The 17,872-nt window shown below is 45.2% G+C and overlaps 2 protein-coding genes across 4 annotated transcripts in view; one reads left to right on the top strand and one right to left on the bottom strand.

The window, feature by feature from the left end:
* BMPR1B (bone morphogenetic protein receptor type 1B) overlaps nucleotides 1-7,440 on the top strand; it is a 258,845-nt gene extending 251,405 nt beyond the window's left edge. For both annotated transcript variants that reach the window (XM_040599152.1, XM_040599162.1), the window contains one exon: nucleotides 1,753-7,440. In XM_040599152.1, the coding sequence (XP_040455086.1) occupies nucleotides 1,753-1,878 (126 nt within the window). In that variant the 3' untranslated portion in view covers nucleotides 1,879-7,440. The remainder of the gene's footprint in view (nucleotides 1-1,752) is intronic.
* A 3,603-nt stretch (nucleotides 7,441-11,043) lies between these two features.
* Nucleotides 11,044-17,872, bottom strand: part of UNC5C (unc-5 netrin receptor C) — a 261,129-nt gene continuing 254,300 nt past the window's right edge. For both annotated transcript variants that reach the window (XM_040599135.1, XM_040599142.1), the window contains 2 exons: nucleotides 16,005-16,183; nucleotides 11,044-15,769 (listed from right to left, as the gene is read on the bottom strand). In XM_040599135.1, the coding sequence (XP_040455069.1) occupies nucleotides 15,604-15,769; nucleotides 16,005-16,183 (345 nt within the window). In that variant the 3' untranslated portion in view covers nucleotides 11,044-15,603. The remainder of the gene's footprint in view (nucleotides 15,770-16,004; nucleotides 16,184-17,872) is intronic.

Raw genomic sequence — 17,872 nt, 5'->3', positions numbered from 1 at the left:
ATGAGCATACAGCTTTTCTGTGATGACAGGTGTGCATGACTTTACCATGATTTTACACTAACATGAGCATACGATAATAGTTTCACTCTTATGGTATTGATATGCAATAGTACTGACCACAGTAGCTGAGCTGCCCTAGGGGCATTGATCATTCACCCCTTTACATCTTACAGAAAGCAGTGCTCACGTACCTCTTCATGTTTTAGCAAAGAGGGCTACAGATGTGACCTTTTGGAGTAGATGTAGGACCCAGAAAATGCTTTCCAGAATAAAATGAGAAGGTTGAGAGAGCTGGGGAAGAATCTCGACTCTCTCTGCTGAGCATCTGTAACAAAGCAAAGTTGTGCTCGTGAGAATGAGATCGAAGATGAACGGTTGAGGTACCACAGGAAAACCTGCTGACTGCTCTCAAGATGCTATAGAGGAGAGGTCATTAATCATGTTAATTGGTACAGTTTAATGTTGTTCAGTTTTCTACAGGCACAGAAGACAACTGCCATTTGGGAGCAGCAGTGTGTAGATGAATATTCTGCAGATAGATGAAAGATTTAAGTGACATGAGATGTAGGCAGTTTGGGAATGTGAGGGAAAATAAAACCACCTCCCTGGAAGGCTTGAGGACTCGTGCCACAGCCAGTGTGGGAAGATCTAACCAAGACTCAGCTGCCTCATCCTCTCCCTAGCCAAATCCCTCTGAGCCTGCAGTCCAGGAATGGGAACACCAGAGGACATGCTGTTAGTATTGATCCCAGCAAGGGCTTGTGTGAGGTGGCACACAGTGTGTGTTTGGTCTGCTGCCACACATATCGAAGATTGGGGAGGCTTGTCGAAAAAACTGTACTTGATTAATTGGCTAGCCTCATCCAGGCATTCTGGTGATGAGAGGCAAACTTGTTAGTGCATAAAACCTGTGTATCACCGAAGTGTGTTTATAAAAATCTGCATTAATCTGAAATGTATTAGGCTGCTCTGGGCACTAAGCCTTACAGGGTCTGCACTGCTTCTGGGCCAGGAGCCTCATGAAAAAAGGAGCAAGTTGGATGAGGTGGAAAACTTGTGTTTTCCTACTGTAGCAAGCAAATCTTCAGGCAGCGTCAATCTGTAGGCTGACGGGGTCATCACCCAGCTGTGGTGGCTTATGTGGTGCTTTATGTTTGGAAGCAGGTGGTAGACGCAGGACAGGGATGTATGCTCCTTTTCCAGGATGTCAAAGGCAATGCTGAGATGCTGCCAGCAAGAGAATTGTTGCTGGGAGCTGGACGAGGGTCTGGTTCTGTTTGGAAGCGAGACAGGGCAGAGCCGAGCCAGGTGCTCGCAGGCGGCTTTCCAGCAAGGGTGTCTGGGAGGGAGCCATGGGTGCATGCTCCCACTGGGCTGTATCCTGGGGGCTGGTCACTGGCTGAGGAAAACAAATTCCACTGAATTTGTAAAGCGAAGGGTTCGCTGTACAGAGCCATGCTTTTGCAGGTCAGGCTGCCTGAGTTTGGGGAAGGGGAAATAAGAAAAGTGCTTTTGTGGTATTGAAAAAAAAAAAGCATACAGCCAAGTCTAGACTATAACTTGTCATAAATTATAAAAATAATTGCCATGTTTGGAGAACTCTCAACAATATACAGAAAACAAAAGCTGTTGAACCAGGTACCAGTGGTACCAGGCAGCATGCTTTCTTTTTTTGTCTTCCTTTAGAAAAGGCCTTATCTCTTCAGTTTCCTTCCACTGACACAGGTGGGACTTTCCCGTTTCTCTCTGCAGTGCCTACGGCAGATGGGGAAACTCATGATGGAGTGCTGGGCTCACAACCCTGCCTCCCGCCTCACAGCCCTGAGGGTCAAGAAAACACTTGCCAAAATGTCAGAATCGCAGGACATTAAACTCTGACTCAGCCGGAGGCAGCTCTTGTGAAGGCCCATGGAAACGGACTTTCTCGTGCAGGCAGAAGTCCTGAAGAGGTATTGAAATTCTTTGCTAATAAGTACCTTGAATGCAGTCATGCTTAAAAGCAGCTGTAAGTTTGTTTGACAACTTTTGAGGAGACTATCCTTTGCGAAAATCAGCTGAATTTTGACATACAAGATTGGAAGAGGCTTCTCTGCCCTTGTTTACACAGGGAAATACAGTTTTAGTAACTGGTTAAAGATTATGCATGTTGCTTTCCATGAAAGCCACTTATTATTTTATTATTATTATTGTTATTATTATTATTTTGATTGTTTAAAAAAGATACTGCTTTAAATTTTATGAAAATAAAACTTTTGGTTAGAAGTAAAAAAGATGTATATTGTTACATTAAAAAAAATTGGAGGAAACTGTGCTGAAAATGAAAGTAAAGCAACTTTTTCATTTATAAAGAGGCTATTGCACTCCAGTGTTTAACAAAAAAGGTGAGTGGGTCTGTGCAGCTCAGAGGACCTGTAATGGAAACTGTCTTAAAAGTCTCCTACCTGCGGAGATGACTTCCCATAGCCCTGCGCATGCAAGCAGTTCTCACAGGACAGAGATGGAGCCCAGTTACATCTCTGCCATCATCAGCACGGGCAGCTGGGTTCCTGTGGGTGGCCTGTTGCAGGGGATGTCATGCTTCGTTTCAGATAATTGGGAGACATATGAATATAGTTTGGTGTGACTTGTTTGAAGAAGCTCTTCATGTTTCCAGGAAATCTGATGGATATATGGTACCAGCATGGTAAACAAGTGCCCCTTTTCTTGGCGCTTTTTTTTTTTTCTTTCTTTTCTTCTTTCTTTTCCCCCACTGCAAAATAAAGTATTTTGTGTGTGAGTGGAACTTAAGTACATATTTGGATCCACTGGTGAATTTGAAACTGCTGTGACCTACATACACAACCGTTGGGCAAGAGGAAGTTCCTTGTGAGAAAAAATTAACTTGTTCTTTCATCCGTGTAAAGGTGAGCTATCCATCTACAACTGCAGCTGGAAAAAAACCCTAATCTGTTTTCTTTTATTTAAGGGAAAGTGAAAAACCTCAAAATTTCTGATTTTTTGGGGTGGCAATCTTTTTTTTTATTTTTAAGATAAGGAGACCTGATGCCTCCTGTCTGACAGGGAAGGAGCATGGGGCTTGGGTGGGTGATGAGAGCTGGGCAACACAGCCAGCAGTGGGCAGGTGCCTCCAGCAGTTCTCCCACTGCAGTGAGGCCGCACAAACCAAACCATTTGGCTCAAGCTTCATCTGCCTTACTATTTCAGGTGGCCTTCCAGCAGCCTCCATGCCTCTGGGAGCCACTATGCAGTAGTAACAGACTCCTCCTACAAGCCGGGGCTGTGTGGCATTGTGGTTCCCAGCAAGAAGAGCTTTTAGGGGAGAGGAGCAATGGGAGAAATATTTACTGTTTTTCCTCATTCCTTCTTCCCAGGGCTGCAGCAGTTGCTGCAACGTTAATGCTACAGAAGGGGAAATAAGAGGTGAAATGTTCCCTGTGAATTATTTTCTTTGGAAAGGTCTCTGTTCTTCATCAGATTATCAAAGCTGAGCTGTATGGCAGTTACCATTTTACCCTTCTTTGATTTTTTAAAACTTTTTTCTCTGTCTACGTCCTGTTTCACTATATGGTGTTCAGTTTAATTTTGAAATAAGTCCTTACTAATGGTGCTTTGATTATGCTAAGCCTATTTCAGAACTGAAATAATTGCCATGCTGGATTTAGCCTCAGCATTTCTGTAATGCGTCTTTTTTTGGACAGAACTGATTTATTTGTGGTAGGTAGGTGTATAATTGGGGTTTAGCTTCATGGCTCCCTGAAGGTATTTCTAGCTGGAAAAATTTCCATTTTATACTTTCAAGCTAACAGAGAAAAATGTGCAGGTTCAAGAGAACCAGCAGTAACTCCATGATTATAGGTGTTAAAAAGTTTAATCAGAGGATTTTTATTAATTAGAATGCTTCCGCAGTCCAGTTTCCCTGCCTGCACCCAAAAGTACCAAGCAATACAAAAAGAAAATCTCTGAGATTTAATAGTGCACCAAACCCTGACCCCAAGAGGGGTGATGCTGGTTTCCCCTGTCCTTAAAAAAGAGTCCCCTGCGTGGCTGGGAGCAGAGTCTGCTCCTCTCCTTAGCTGCCTTGGCTTGAAGATTTGTGGCCCAAAATGAGGAGGACAGCCCCGCCGCTCTTCACCTCTTTGCCTTAGTGAATGGAGCCATGAGGTTTCTACTGGTAACTCCTTGTGCCTTCATTCCCATTCATAAAAACCAGCGCAGCCCAGAGGAACTGGAGTTTCTTGGCTGCGATGGGACCGTTGACTTTGGCAGCAGCTGGGAGCAGGCTCCATCGATCCCACCTCTGAGCCTAGTCCCTGCAGGTCCCAAGTAAGTGGTCATGCACCAGGGATGCCTCTTCCCCCTTAGTTGTGTTTCACATCTGCATTCTTCAAATTGATTTTTATTTTATTTTTTATTTTTTAAATTATGATGGCCCTCCCCAGAAGTGTTTTGGAGGGTGCTTTGCTGGCTAGAGGACACAAAGCATGCGATGCTCCTGGCAGCTGCCATCACTGTGTTGCGAGAGAAAGGGCCAGTCACTGGTTTTCTGAACAAGTCTTACTTTTTTTTGGTCCAAAAGAAAGGGATCTAAGATACTGGTTGATAGGTTACATAAAGTGTGTATGTTAAGTGTTCAAGTTTATGTGTTTTATATATATATATATTTATATATATATATATATTCAGTTGGGAGTCTGGAATAACTCCAGTATGTGGATTAAGAGTAAACTATTACGGATGATAAAGCACTAAATAAAACATAATATTTATTTATGAAAATGCATAAATGACAAATCACTGCAATGGTGCTATATAGGAAAATAAATATACCTATATGTATATATAGGGAGACACACTCTGAGAAAGCAAAGGATCTGAAGTTGTATAACTAGTGCCTGCCCATTTTCTCCCAGATTTTACTCTCAAATCTCCTGCCCACTGTAATTGATGCTATTGTAAAGGGATATTCCGAGGGCCAGAAAACAGCCTGCGGCAAGCGTGGAAGTCATTTGTTCTAGCACTGTGACATTTGAGTTACCGTGTGCATGGTTGACTTTCTGCAACACTCAACATGTAATTATTATGGTTTCAGCAAGTACAGTGACTACGGGTTAGTACATTTATTTTGCCAGATGTGGACTTTTAATGTCACTTCCAGGTTTTGGTAGTTTCACAGTGCACATCAATGAGGGCTTGGAAGTCAGCGGTGAAGATAATTGTGGCTTCAATGCCCACAGGTCTGGAAATCAAGTTTTCAGATGTAAATCACTGAAGGAAGTTTAGTTTAGTGACTTAATGGCATAGATAAGATGGCATAGGTAAGTGGGGGAAGAAGAAAAAAAAAAAAAATCCCACAAAACCAAAAGGAAGAGAGATGCCATCTGGCAACTGCTATCCTTTCTGTAGCACAAAGTTATTTCTATTAAAGAAAAGATTGACAAAGTAAAGACTAAAAGACGAATTTGTGTTCTTTTTTGAGAACCAGTGCCTTATTAGACCTGTAAATATTGTAATTAGAAAACCTGGGGAACAAACTGTGTTATGTTGTATTTGTTCAGATTGTATATGGTTGTTTTAACATTCCCCCCCCCCCCCCCCCAATAAAATTGTTTCCATTTCCCCATGACAAAGATTGCTTTTACTTCTATTTACTTTCCCTGTGCTTGAAGAGCACAACCCTTGGATTTCATTTCCTTGACTAGATTATTTTGACTGTGCCTCATTTTATCTATTTATTTTTATAAGAGTTTTCCTGTGAGCAAACAAGCAAACAAGTAACCAAAAGATGTTGCATATGTTTCCACTGGCATAAAAAAGCATCACTCTTTTCACAACTCAGTGAAAAAGAAATAGTAATTAAAATAGTGTTATCACTAATAGAGCAGTCACTCACATTTTGTGGCTGATTATGTAAATCTATAGAAATTTGGCATTCGCATAATATTTTTGTGAGCCCCCCCCCCCTTTTTTCCCCCACGTATTTATGAAGTCCAGCTACTGCTTCTAATAGCACAAGAAGCACAGGAGTTAATCTGTGCACTAAAGGTAGATTTTCCAGCCCCATGCTTCAGGAAAAAAATAGTTGCAGCCTACATACACCGCATCGGCAGAAATGTGGTGTTGCTTAATGTTGAGAGATGTTGGAGCATATGTATCTCTACAGATAGGTATTTGTATGTATTTGTATTTACAGCCTGAGGTCTCTTGTTCTGCGGTGCCGTGTTGCAGCATGCGGCATTCAGCTCAGCGTTTCCGAACGTGTAATTACCTTGCTGCTTATTTTCAGAGAAGTGTGTAAACAGTGTTTTGCCTTGAGCCACATCTTACCGCTGACTGATGCAGACCCTGCAGCCCTCCTGCTTTGCCCCAGGCCATCTGTGATCAGCGACAGTGTTGTAGTTATTCTCCAGCAGCATTTCCACAGTCCCTTGGTCCATGTCTCGGTGGGAAAGCCCCTTGCTCACTGCACGTTTTCTCAAAACTATGTATCCCATAGTTTTGGGGCTGTTTCTGCTCCCCTTGGCTGCATGGTGCTTAAGGCGATTTGGTTCTCTACCACAGCCCATCTGGGCTGCCCCTTCTCCAACATGCTGCTGAGAAAGGTGTTTCTGCACCTGCCCTCTGTTCCTCCCACCCTGCTTGCTTTTCCCCCTAACTTTCTAGGTATGGCTTTTTGGAGCAATCTTAGGCTCTGCTCTCATTTTCTTTCCTTTCTACCTTGCTAGATGCATGGCTTCTGTTTAGCCTTGGGCTTAGCTCCCCATATCTTCTGCAGCTGCCGGTGATGTTGGGACTGTTTCACTTCCATTCAAAGTTGGCAGAGTCATGCTACTGTCCCCTGCCAAACCAGAGCTTAGTTTCCCTGTGAAACACACTAAAATGTGTCTTTTACTACCTGGGAAGGAGAGTTGCGGTCCTATCTTCAAATGCAGAAACACCAGAGCAGGCACTTCCAGGAATCTCAGGAAGAATTGCTAGAGGTGAGGTACCTGAAGGAAAAGTCCCTGGTGATAAGGAGGAACTGCTTGGCCAATGCAAAGACTGCAGGCTATGGCAGACCCAAGCCATGGGTGTGTCAGAAGCCAAAGTAAACTTGAGTTCAGCAATACATGTACACAGGGTGGGAATAGTAAATGGACAGAAAAGATCTTGGCTCCCGTTAAAGCTAAGGATGCAAAGGGAAAGGTGACAGACACCAGGAAATCTAAAAGCAGTGACTGTGTCCAAAGTGGGCATTTTAATTTTGCAGAAACCAGCCCTGCCTGCAGCTCAGCTTTCTTTAGCTCCGGGACCATATGGTGGCCAAGGTTGCCACTAAAGAAATTATGCCTCATGGCCCTTGGGATACAGATCCTCCCTTCACATCACAACCTCAAGTCCTTTTCATATATAATCTACCTCTTCCTATTACAGAGAAGATGATAAGTATAAAATATTTTTTTTTCTAAATAATAGTTCTCCCTTGGTGTTGCCAAAGGTCTAGTGGCTTTTGGCTGGAGTAAACCAGTCACTAGCACTTGGCTGCAGCCCTGTACTTGAGCAATGCCCAGTATTTCATCTGGATGTGGGGCATAGGCTGTTGGGTCAGTAACCTGCCAGTCCCCAGCTCCATCCCCAGTAGCTGCAAGGGACAGCTGCACAAGTTGGTACCATGAGACTCCCCACGCCTTTCCTCCTGTGAAGAGTTACTGTCTGTTAAGCGCAAATAAATTACACAAGTCAGCAGGCAGAGATTACCCACATCCCAGTTTTAGCAGAGAAGCCAGGGAAATGGAGGAGCCTTGTGTTAGTGACGCACATCACTGAGGAGTGCTAAGGAGGCTGGTGGTGTCCCACGGTCAGGGAGAACAGCTTGAGCACTTATCTTCTGCATGCCATCTAGTTTGCATTAAAAATTGCAATGGGAGGAAAAGAAAATAAAGGTACCTTACACCAGAGGATGAGTTTTTAAAGGTCTGCCCATTTCCAGCTGTCCTGCAGGGTCTTGCAAACCCAACAAATGCGCTGGTCGCCATATTCTCAGCCTTTCATCCAAATGCTGTTTGGCTTCATACACTAATGGAGTGCTTCAGCTTGGACTTAACCTTGACTTGCCCTGTGCAGGGGGAGCCGCTGGGCAAGAATGTCTTGCAGCTGGCGGTCTGGCGTACGAGGTGGCAAGACTGAGCGGTCCTCAGCAGGGCAAGCAGGAGATTCTGAGGGCTGGCAGGCAGCCCTGCACTCCCAGGGGATGGGATGGTGCTGTCCCCTGGCAGTGCACAGGCACCCAAACTGCCTCTATCAGAGACAGGAGCTGCTCCTCAGCCTGGGCTGACCCACTGACAAGGTGCTGGCTGAAAGAGATGACTGTTTACCCACTGCCACCCCGTACCTCAGCTGGGAGAAGCAGCTGTGTGGCTGCACTGGGGAATTGGTTCTTGCACCCCCCAGAAATTTAACACTGAGTACAACAGGTCTAATAAGGCTGGTAAGAAGCAACCATCATCTCTGACAGCGGAGAGCAGGTGCAAAGAAGGGTGAACTTCAGTGTCTGGGCATTGTATCCACCCGGCTAAAGTGGCCATAAGCAGGTACTGCTGGACAAAGTCACCTTGCCCAAGTAGCATTTAGTTTGCCTCGCAGGCATTTGCAAAAAGCCCAGTGGGCTGCTCCCCTGGCTAACAAAAAGGCTGGATGCAGGGAGGGAAGCCGAGCTCAGCAGCTGAGGATGCTTCTTCCTGCCTGCCTGTTGCTTCTCTCCACTTTTCACTGCAGCCACAAAATACAAATCCCAGGAAAACCGCTGGGGTAAAACCCCATGGGGAAGCATAAGGATTATGAAGTACTATAAAACAGCCTGCATGGGCATGTGGGTGTCATGAATGGTGTCTTCTAAGGGAGGAGTTCTTAGTGCAGAAACATTTCTTTTGAGTAGATTTTTTTTTAAAAAAAGAAACTATATAAAAGGCTCCTCTTTCCTTCCAAGCTTCCAGGAACTAAACAATTGAACACAAGGTAGTGGTGTACTTTTTTTTTTCCAGTTGCTTATAAATATAATTTATTACCTGTTTAAAAATTCTTTCTTACACTTTGTACATGTCAGGCTGACAGAATAAATGCAGGCATTTACAAACAGAGGGAAGAAGAAAAAGGGAGGGGAGTAAGAGGCACACTCAGAACTAGTAAACCACACCTCCACTGTACAGCAATACAAACAATGCAATGGCTAGCACTTCTCTGGTAGGAAGTCAGTCTTTAGAAAAGGAATTGCATAGAAGATACAGCAATAGGGAAATCAAAACCAAAATAGTTCTCCAGATCTGAATAGCAAAGAAAAATAAATCCCATGAACCCTGATAGAGCTGAGACATGGGAAGAGGAGGGAGGAACACAATACACCCTCTTGGCCTGGGTCACAGATGTTTCATCTCCTATGGGCCCTCCTTCTTTGCTTTGGGGAAGTACCAAAGGTACCACCTTAACTTCGCCCCCCCCCCCCCCCCCCCCCCCTTAACAGACAGAATGTGTTAGCAAAAAAGTCTACCACACAGATGCGCCAAAACAGTAATGCCAATAATGCCATAACTTCTCTGTCTCAGCTGTGTTACGCACCCTGCTTCAAAGTAGGTTGTTGGCTCATGGCTTGGGAGGTGTTTTTGCAAGGTGCCTTGCGAGATCTATGGGAGAAGAGTGTTTTGCTTCTCCTTCTGCTTTATTTTATTTACTTTCCAGACTGATTTTACTTTTTATTAGGATTGTTTAAGCTCCCAAATTTACTGGCAAGCTGTAGCAAAAGCCAGCTGGCAGCAGCCAAAGAAGCTCTCGGGGCCACACAAGCTTTTCTTGTCTAGGGGCTATTGTCCCACCAGCTGCAGGCCAGAGTGCCAGTACTCGGAGAGCCACCTCACCACTGCGGGATGGCCCTGCCTGATTACATCCCACTTCTTCAAAGGCACCCAGAAGTTACTCGCATGCCATGGCACGGGATGCTTTGGGAGAAAAGGGCAGGCCCAGGATACAGCACACATAGCAATTAATCTCTTCGTAAGCAGTCAAGTAGACTGAACCACTATTAAATACATTTAACTAGCATCACAGAAAATGTGAAATACTTACTCGGTACAGCCGTTTGTGAGAACCCTGGATTATCATTGCTTTTTTGTACAGGCAGAGCTTATCAAAGGACTTTCAGATAAAGGGATTTTCAGATTTCAGGAAGCAGGTGTCAAGCTTAAAGGACAAGTAAGTAAATAAACTAAATACTCCTATTTCAAGCAAGGCGCTTGACCTACCAAACTTGAGGGCTCATTTCTGTGGCTTTGGTTCACGTCCAACTCTATTTCCTTGCCAATTTTTACTCTGTTGGCACTCGATGTACTGCCTGTTTGACCTTGTGGTGATGCTACAGCCCTGCATTTTGACCTTCGCCTTCCCAAGCAAAAATTGGCCCTAAGAGGACAACCACAACTAACATCAGAGTTAAAAGACTCCAGCAGTAGGTGTCCTTTATTTTCTTCTCTCTGTCTGTATGTATACACAAACACACACACACACACACTTTGCATTTCTGTTAAATTCCCACTTCAAAGGATGTCTGAGATACATGCTTCAGCATTTAAAAATCTGCAGTGCGGCTCATGTTAGGAACTCAAGGTTTCACACACAAGCTAGGAACAGATTGCAGTGGTGACCCCAAAGCCAATACCTCATTGGAGTCCTTGTGGAAGAAGGGCCGAAGGTTTGGTTTCCATTCACAAACCACTTGCATCTTTGCACTGCTTGATATTAAGCAAGCCAGCCTGCAAACAATTAGTTACTTCATGGCCAGAGAAGAGCCAGAGTAATACCTGAAAAGACTTTTGAACACTCAGTAAGATAGTTTACAAAGTGCCCTGGACACGAGATTAAAAAAAAAAAAAACCAAAACCAAAAGCAACAAAACCCAAACCACCTCAACAGTATCATCTTGTTAAAAATTAACTTCAGAGCTGTGGTAACTACTTGGCTAGAGCATACAATGGTCTAAGGTCCCCCCACCCCTCCCTTCCCCATACCCCCACCCCCCAAAACAAGAAGAAAAGGAACCAAAAAGAAACTACTGTAGGTAGCGATACAAGACATTAGGACACTGTCTACAATGACGGGCTTACAGCATGTAAATACATTTATTCTATATGTAAGCAACAGAAATTGCAAGAAACCCAAGGAAGAGACATGTTTTGCTCTGCGGGCATCCGAGACTCCCAACATGTCTCATGAGTGTCTGCATTTCTGCCAGTGACACGGAAAAAAAGAGTCTCGGTCTCCTATGAAGCAAATCTTGGCTGAAGAGACCCTCACTGCCTCAAAACTTTCAAGATTCAGTAGAACAGCACTTAGGTCTTGCACTGTTTAGAAAGATACAGTGGATCATCTGTGATCAGAAACTTTGGGAAAAAAACCAACCAAACCCCAAAAGTACCCTACACACTGACAGCCACCTTTACAAGAACACAACACAAGAAGAACTGAAGAAAAAAATTGGGTGAAAAGGACTGCCTCTGATAGTGTTTCTTACTCAGAAATTAAAGGTTTTCCTTGAAGTCAGTAGATATATATATTTATATAATATAGATAATATTTATAGCGCCAGCAAACAATATGTAATGAAGAGACGGTGTGAAGAGCAGTAAAACCACTATAGTACATAGCTGAAGGTGGACAACTAAAAGGAAAAGCATTTAAAAAAAAGTAGTAATAACTGGAGGATAAGAAACCTGCAGCCTTTTGTTTTTCAAAAGCAGATGTGCTTACCTGCCATAAAATGTTACAATAACTTTCGAGGCGGTTCTGTCTGCCAAACTTATTTGCCACGTTCAAGAGCTGCCCCACAGGAAAGCCTCTTCCCGAGCCATGCTGCTCACCGTGGCAGCATGTTGGAGCCAGGCTCAGCCCCACGAGATGGCACTGTGTCCACACAATCCTGATGGAAGGCCCGATGCTGGTTTTTCTCCCACCAAAAGTAATACCCCAAGTGGATCTGGCCACCCTTAGTTTCCCATCCTCCCTCCTTGGGACAGCAGGATGGGGATGCTGAAGGATGCATACCACCGGCCCGTGCCAGAGCCCTCTCCCCAACCGCACACCCTGCCACTGCTGTACCCCCGCAGAGAAAAAGAAAGAAACAGTAAAATTAAGGCAGGGGAAGTGTCAGCTGAGGTGGGAGCTGCTGTTAGCAGCAGTGACAAAGCATGAGCGTGATGCTGCTAGGATGAGGTGTGGCTTTGTGGAGGAAACTTCCCTGTCTCTGGCAACCCCTGCTTCTCCCTGACCTGTCGGGGCTGAGGCACATGGCATGGTGCTGTGCTGGGACCCTGCAGAGGCTGATGGAGCAGGGGCTGGAGAAACCATCCTGCCCATGATTGCAGCGGGCAAGGGAAGGTTTCTGAGTAGTCAGGATGGAAAAACAGCAGCTCCACCTCCCAGCAATAGTGATACCGCTGCCTTAGCTGGCAGTGATGTTCCTGACTTCTATCCACCTCTGTGGATGCTCCTCTTAATCAGTGCATGTCTTTTTCTCTCAATAAATCCCCTTTACAGTAACATTGTAAAAGGAAAATGCCCCAGAATACTTTAAGAAAGTTGTTCATTTTTTTTTTTTTTCTGAAGGAGGCATTGGATTGGGGGGAGGTCAGAGAGCTGACAAAAGGAGCACTGACTCATAGTGATACAGATAACTATGAGACACTTTCTGGTAAGGCCCTGGTGAGAAGGGTGCACAGGCTGCCCATCTAGCAACAGCTGAGAAACGGGCGCACCAGTGAGCCTGGGCATCAGCTAACAAAAACTAAGCTGGAAAAGGGAAGGGGCCAAGGGACAGTTCAGCTCATGTACCCACCCACCTTGGAAGAGGAGTCACGCAGGAAGGATGCACAGGAGGGTTGAAGGAGCATGAACTAAATACAACTGATTATGCCTAAAGATGGCACAGAAAGGAGAAAAGCTGAGACCTACCTTTTAAGAGCCATTTTAATGCTCCGAGATGAGTAAAAAATGTAGGGTAAGGGCAGAGCTGGAAGCCCCAGTCAAAGCCTCCTGAAGTTAAAAGCAAGATTTCCATTAGCATTGCAATGCGTTGCATCAGATGCCCAATGTGAAAAGAAGATGATTATTTGTTAAAAGGATGCCCATGGCATCTCCACATAAAGAGACGGTGGGGCTTACGCAGTCAAAATGTAGACAGATGTTGAAAGTTAAAATATATGTCCTCCGGTCTCTGGTTTTGACTGAAATGCTGGTTTGCAAACTGCTGAGTTACCTGTTATGAGGAAGCGAGGCTTTATGATCACTGCCCAGCAGTCAATCAAAACCCTGCTGGTGTCAGGGAGCTGAGAAATTAAAAAGAAAAAGTCCCAAGCCTATGGAAATGTCAAATGGGAAAAAGGTCAGATGAAATTTTCCTTTCATTTTGACCAATGACATTTTCAAAGTTACCTTTAAAGGCACAATCTGGAAAGCCTTGGGGGAAAAACAAAACCAAAAACACAAAAGAAAACAAGCCAACTCCAGTCTTGAGAAGCACATGGAGTGGGAATACATGTGTGGGTGGGGGCATGCATGTGTGCACAACAGCAATAACCAGGGCCTGGCCGGAAACCTGGAGTGGACAGGCTGGGGAAGAAAGCCTTCTTTGCACCAGAAATAGAGGACAGACAAGCCTGGCAGTCAAACTGCTGAGATCCTATGTGCTGTCATGTACCAAAGAGTCACTCTTTCACTGAACAGAAAACAGTTTGTTTGCATTGACCAATGAGCAAATGTTTGCTCCTTTTGCCAAGTTCCCACTTCACCTGTTTGTGGCAGCCAAGAGGGACGTGGCTGAGAGGGACAAACGTGGCCCTGGCCAGCCAGTGAGGACCCGCACCACCCTGCCCCGGTGGCAAAGGGAGTGCAGCGAAGGCAGCAAACTGCAGTACACAAGATTTCAACTTCACCGCTCCATTGCCCTACACTGGCCCATGTGGCAGAAGCTTCCCTGGCTGCAGCAGCTTGGGAATATCTGTGGAGATCCACCAAGTGCCTCTCACCCAGAAATGACTCCCAGTAGCACTGACCACCACAAACATTATGGCGGGTGGTGGGTTTCATTCAGTAAGAATGAGCACCTGCAGCTCTGTGGGGAGCTAACGGGAGCTGCTGGCTCTCAGACTGCTTCAAAGCAAAGCAAGATATATGGAGGCCCACCTTGGATGTACAAATCAGGTGGTCAGCGTCAGTGCCTCCACATGCTTGCACCCATGCTCCTGAACCAGTGGTCTATGTATATTTGGACTGGGAGGCTGTCACTGGTTCACAGCCACCTCAGGACAGGATTGCTTCCTGCAGCAACCTGGAGGCACCAAGGTGATGCAAAACATTCCAGGGAGGGGTGCTGGTTGGATCCCTTGCGAGTGCAGATCTGTTACTTCAGGAGAGTGTCACCAGTCAATACCACCTTTTCATTGGGCATGAAGCACAGCAATGCTAGCATGAGGTGAGCAACCCGTGTGGGCTAGCAGAGGACTTCGGAGGAGCAGTATGATGGCTGGAGAAGGGAAGGACAGACAGCATAAGAAGGACACTCTGAGAAGACCTTCAGGAAGGGGACAACAGTTTCCATAAAAACAGGAATGATTCATTCTGCTGCTGACAAAATTAGAAATAAAGTAATGGTAATAATAATCATAATCATCATCATTATAATCCTTGCACTAGATACTAATTGGTAAATAATTATTTCTCCTTTTTTTTTTTTTTTTTCTGGGTTTCTTTTCCCCCCTGATCACTCTGAATTGCATATCCAAGCCCCCTCATATCGCAAAGGGGTGGAAAATGTGTGTTACATTGTGAATTGAAAATTAATTCCGATCCTACATTCCCCACTGTCCTACAGCTATTCTTCACACAGGTTCAGTGGGACTGCCTCAAGGATGGAAGGGGATGTTACACGTGTTCCTGCTTAGCACCCACAGTACCTGCTTTCCAGATGCACAGCTCTTAAACTCTGATTTTCTTGTTGTTTTGGGTTTTTTTACAAGTAGGTCTAGGAAACAGAACAATGACAGGAGGATCATTGTGAGACAATCGATGTGCAGAATTGTAGCCAAAATCTGAATTCACCAGAAACCAATAAGCTGAAATAGCCACAACCAACTGTCCATAGCCTTGTCTTGAATGGCTTTAAACAAAAAATATAAAGAGCCATGGACAGTCTCCTTACCCCTGTCCAGAATTTGATGTAAACAACATCCATAGAAACTGGGATTGTTAAGAAAGTTTATCCATATATCTGGATAGCAATAAAAAGCGTTTCCTAGGAAACTGTAAAATCCTGTACCAAGCAGTGTACAGCCAAGCCGAGAGGAACATTAGGTTGATTTATATTTTCAAGGTACAACTTTGCATGATTTCGTTTAGATCCTGTGACAATGTACAAGGAGAGCACATGTGAAGGTCAGGGCTGGGTTTTTTTTGTTTGCTTGCTTGCTTTCTTCTCTGAAATGTCTCTTGTGTAACTCATTGGTCTGGGTTTTCATTTCAATTCTCGTTTGTAATAACAGGGCATTACCGCTCCCTGCGTCTGTCCTTCCTGTTCATGCCAAGGCTGCATCAGTAATTTCCTTCTGCTGCCAAAGAAACAATGGTTTCGTGTCTTCCCATTTCTTCAAGAACTGCTGCCAGCATGCTCAGGTTGCCATCAGGGAAATTCTGGGCTTCCCAGAGATCCAGGATCACCCCAGTGGGACTTGATTTTGTAGCAAAATAGTTTAGGTACCTGCAACAAGACAAAAGGGAACTTGTTTTTTGGGCTGCATGAGGGCTACCTGAGTTCACAGGATTGCAACCCATCCCTGTTGCTGGTGCTGTCAAGGTGACCATCCCTGTGCAGTCAGTCTGACCAGTCTGTACATCTGCTTTCACCTACCTCAGTGGGACTTTCACCAGGACCCTTTTGCATGTACCTCCTGTAGGGTTTTGCCACCCAGCCACATGTAGGCAGCCCCTCTCACCTGTCCAGTTTCAGCTTGTGAGCCAGCATCCGCCAGTCATGGCCTCTGGTCTGGGGTGCATCCAGGCTGCTGCACAGCTTCTGTCTTATCGGGAGGGGGATGCTGAAAGCACTCGGCCCTACTATGGTGGTGATGGTGCCTGATGAGTCCATGGGAAGATAATCAATGCCAGTAGGTTCCTAAAGTTGGAAAGAAAGAAAGAAAAAAAACGCAACAAAACAAACCAAACAAAGAAAAAAACCAAACCAAACCAAAAATCCAGCAGTTTTGTTACTGAGTGCAGAGATGATTTTAGAAATGTACCCTCTGAGACTCAGTGCTTTTACTTGGCTTTGAGGGGAGCAGCCCTCTGCTAATCAAGCATTTATGTTAGTTGAAAAAGAGAAATATTTATAACCAACTTTGGGTAGACAGGAGCTATTCCCCCCCCCACGCCCCCCCCCCCCCCTTTTTTTTTTGAGGGTGAAGATTACTATGGCTAGACAAAATTGAGCCCAGTTTATTCAATCACTTACTGGAAATAATGGAAGATCAGGCACTTTGACAAATTCCAGAGCAAATTGCTACCACTAGGGCAAAATTGGGCTTTCCTGGCTTGGCTGGCAGGAGCCCATTCCCAGCAGCCCCCCAAGCACCCCACCCCATACCAAGCCAGCACTGGGCTCACACCACTGACATCCCTCTGGCAGCACCTGTGCACTCCAAAGCTACTGATGCTCAGCAAACCACAGAGAGATAGTTAATACTGCCCCAGGCACAAGCTGATCCCTAATTTTTATGCAGCTTTAACTGTGCTGGAGATAGGCGGAGCATATGCACTCAGAGGGCAGCTGTTGCCCCCCTCCCCAAGACCAGCGCTGTGCTCAAAGGCAGTGTGGCAGCAGGGTTTCAAGGGGAAAGTCACCTCCAAAGCCAGCTCGTCCCCTGCAGGTATGGTGTTGATGCCCTCTGACACCATCCTCCCAGATGGAAGGCTCCCCATGGCACCACTGTTACCATGGACCGCTGGGAATAACAAGCGGTTGGCTCTTCTGGGCAAGGATTTTGTCTTTTCCTTGGCTTGGAAGGATTTAGCACTTACAGACTTTGTAGCTGGTAGGACAATGGTAGTTGGTCAATTTGGATGATTTGGTTTGCTTAGGAACAACGAGGTCCTGCAGGGCAGCTGAAAGCCCCACCAAAACTCATCGACACTGACTAACTGCCCAACTGTGCAGCGGGGACGTGAAGCACTTCTCATCTCCAGCTACTAAAGCACACAATGGAAAAAGCAGCAAGCATAGCTGGGTCTCCCTTCATACCTCTCACTCTATTTCTCAAATCGGTCTCCTTTTCTGGCAGAAACAGGGGAGCCACGGCAGCCCTAAGCAGTCAGAAAGACCCGTGCAAAAGACTTGTCATTAAATGTCAATTTGTTTTCTTCCCTGTGAGCTGTCTTGTTGCTTCATGTCAAGCTGGATATTGGGAAGGCCCTGTAAAACCTGAAACCGTCTCAAAACCAGGTAATGCCTGGCTCAAGCTGCTATTGCAGATCCCCCAGGATGCTTGCTGGAGATGCTTAGTCATGTGCAGGCTTTGGTTTCCCCAAAAAGAATGTGAATGTGTGCAGAGATGGAAAGGGGTGAGCAATGAACAGAATTCAATCCCTTCTGCCTCCTATCTTTTAGCCACAGCAATTAATTCTCTTCCACTCTATAAATATGCTTTTTTTTCTTTTTTTTTTTCTTTTTTTTTTTAGAAAAGGCATTTTAGGGAATCTATGACATTTCTAATCAACGAAGGTTTACGCCAGGCTGTAATGTCCTCACTTAGCATGCCGAAAGCAATGCTGAATGTGGAATCTCTATCTGGGCACCAAGGCCCTGCAT

The sequence above is a fragment of the Falco naumanni genome, chromosome 1 (assembly GCF_017639655.2).
Source record: "Falco naumanni isolate bFalNau1 chromosome 1, bFalNau1.pat, whole genome shotgun sequence".
NCBI lineage: Eukaryota > Metazoa > Chordata > Aves > Falconiformes > Falconidae > Falco > Falco naumanni.
The sequence above is the reverse complement of the archived record's forward strand: the minus strand, read 5'-3'. Positions and strand labels throughout refer to the sequence as shown.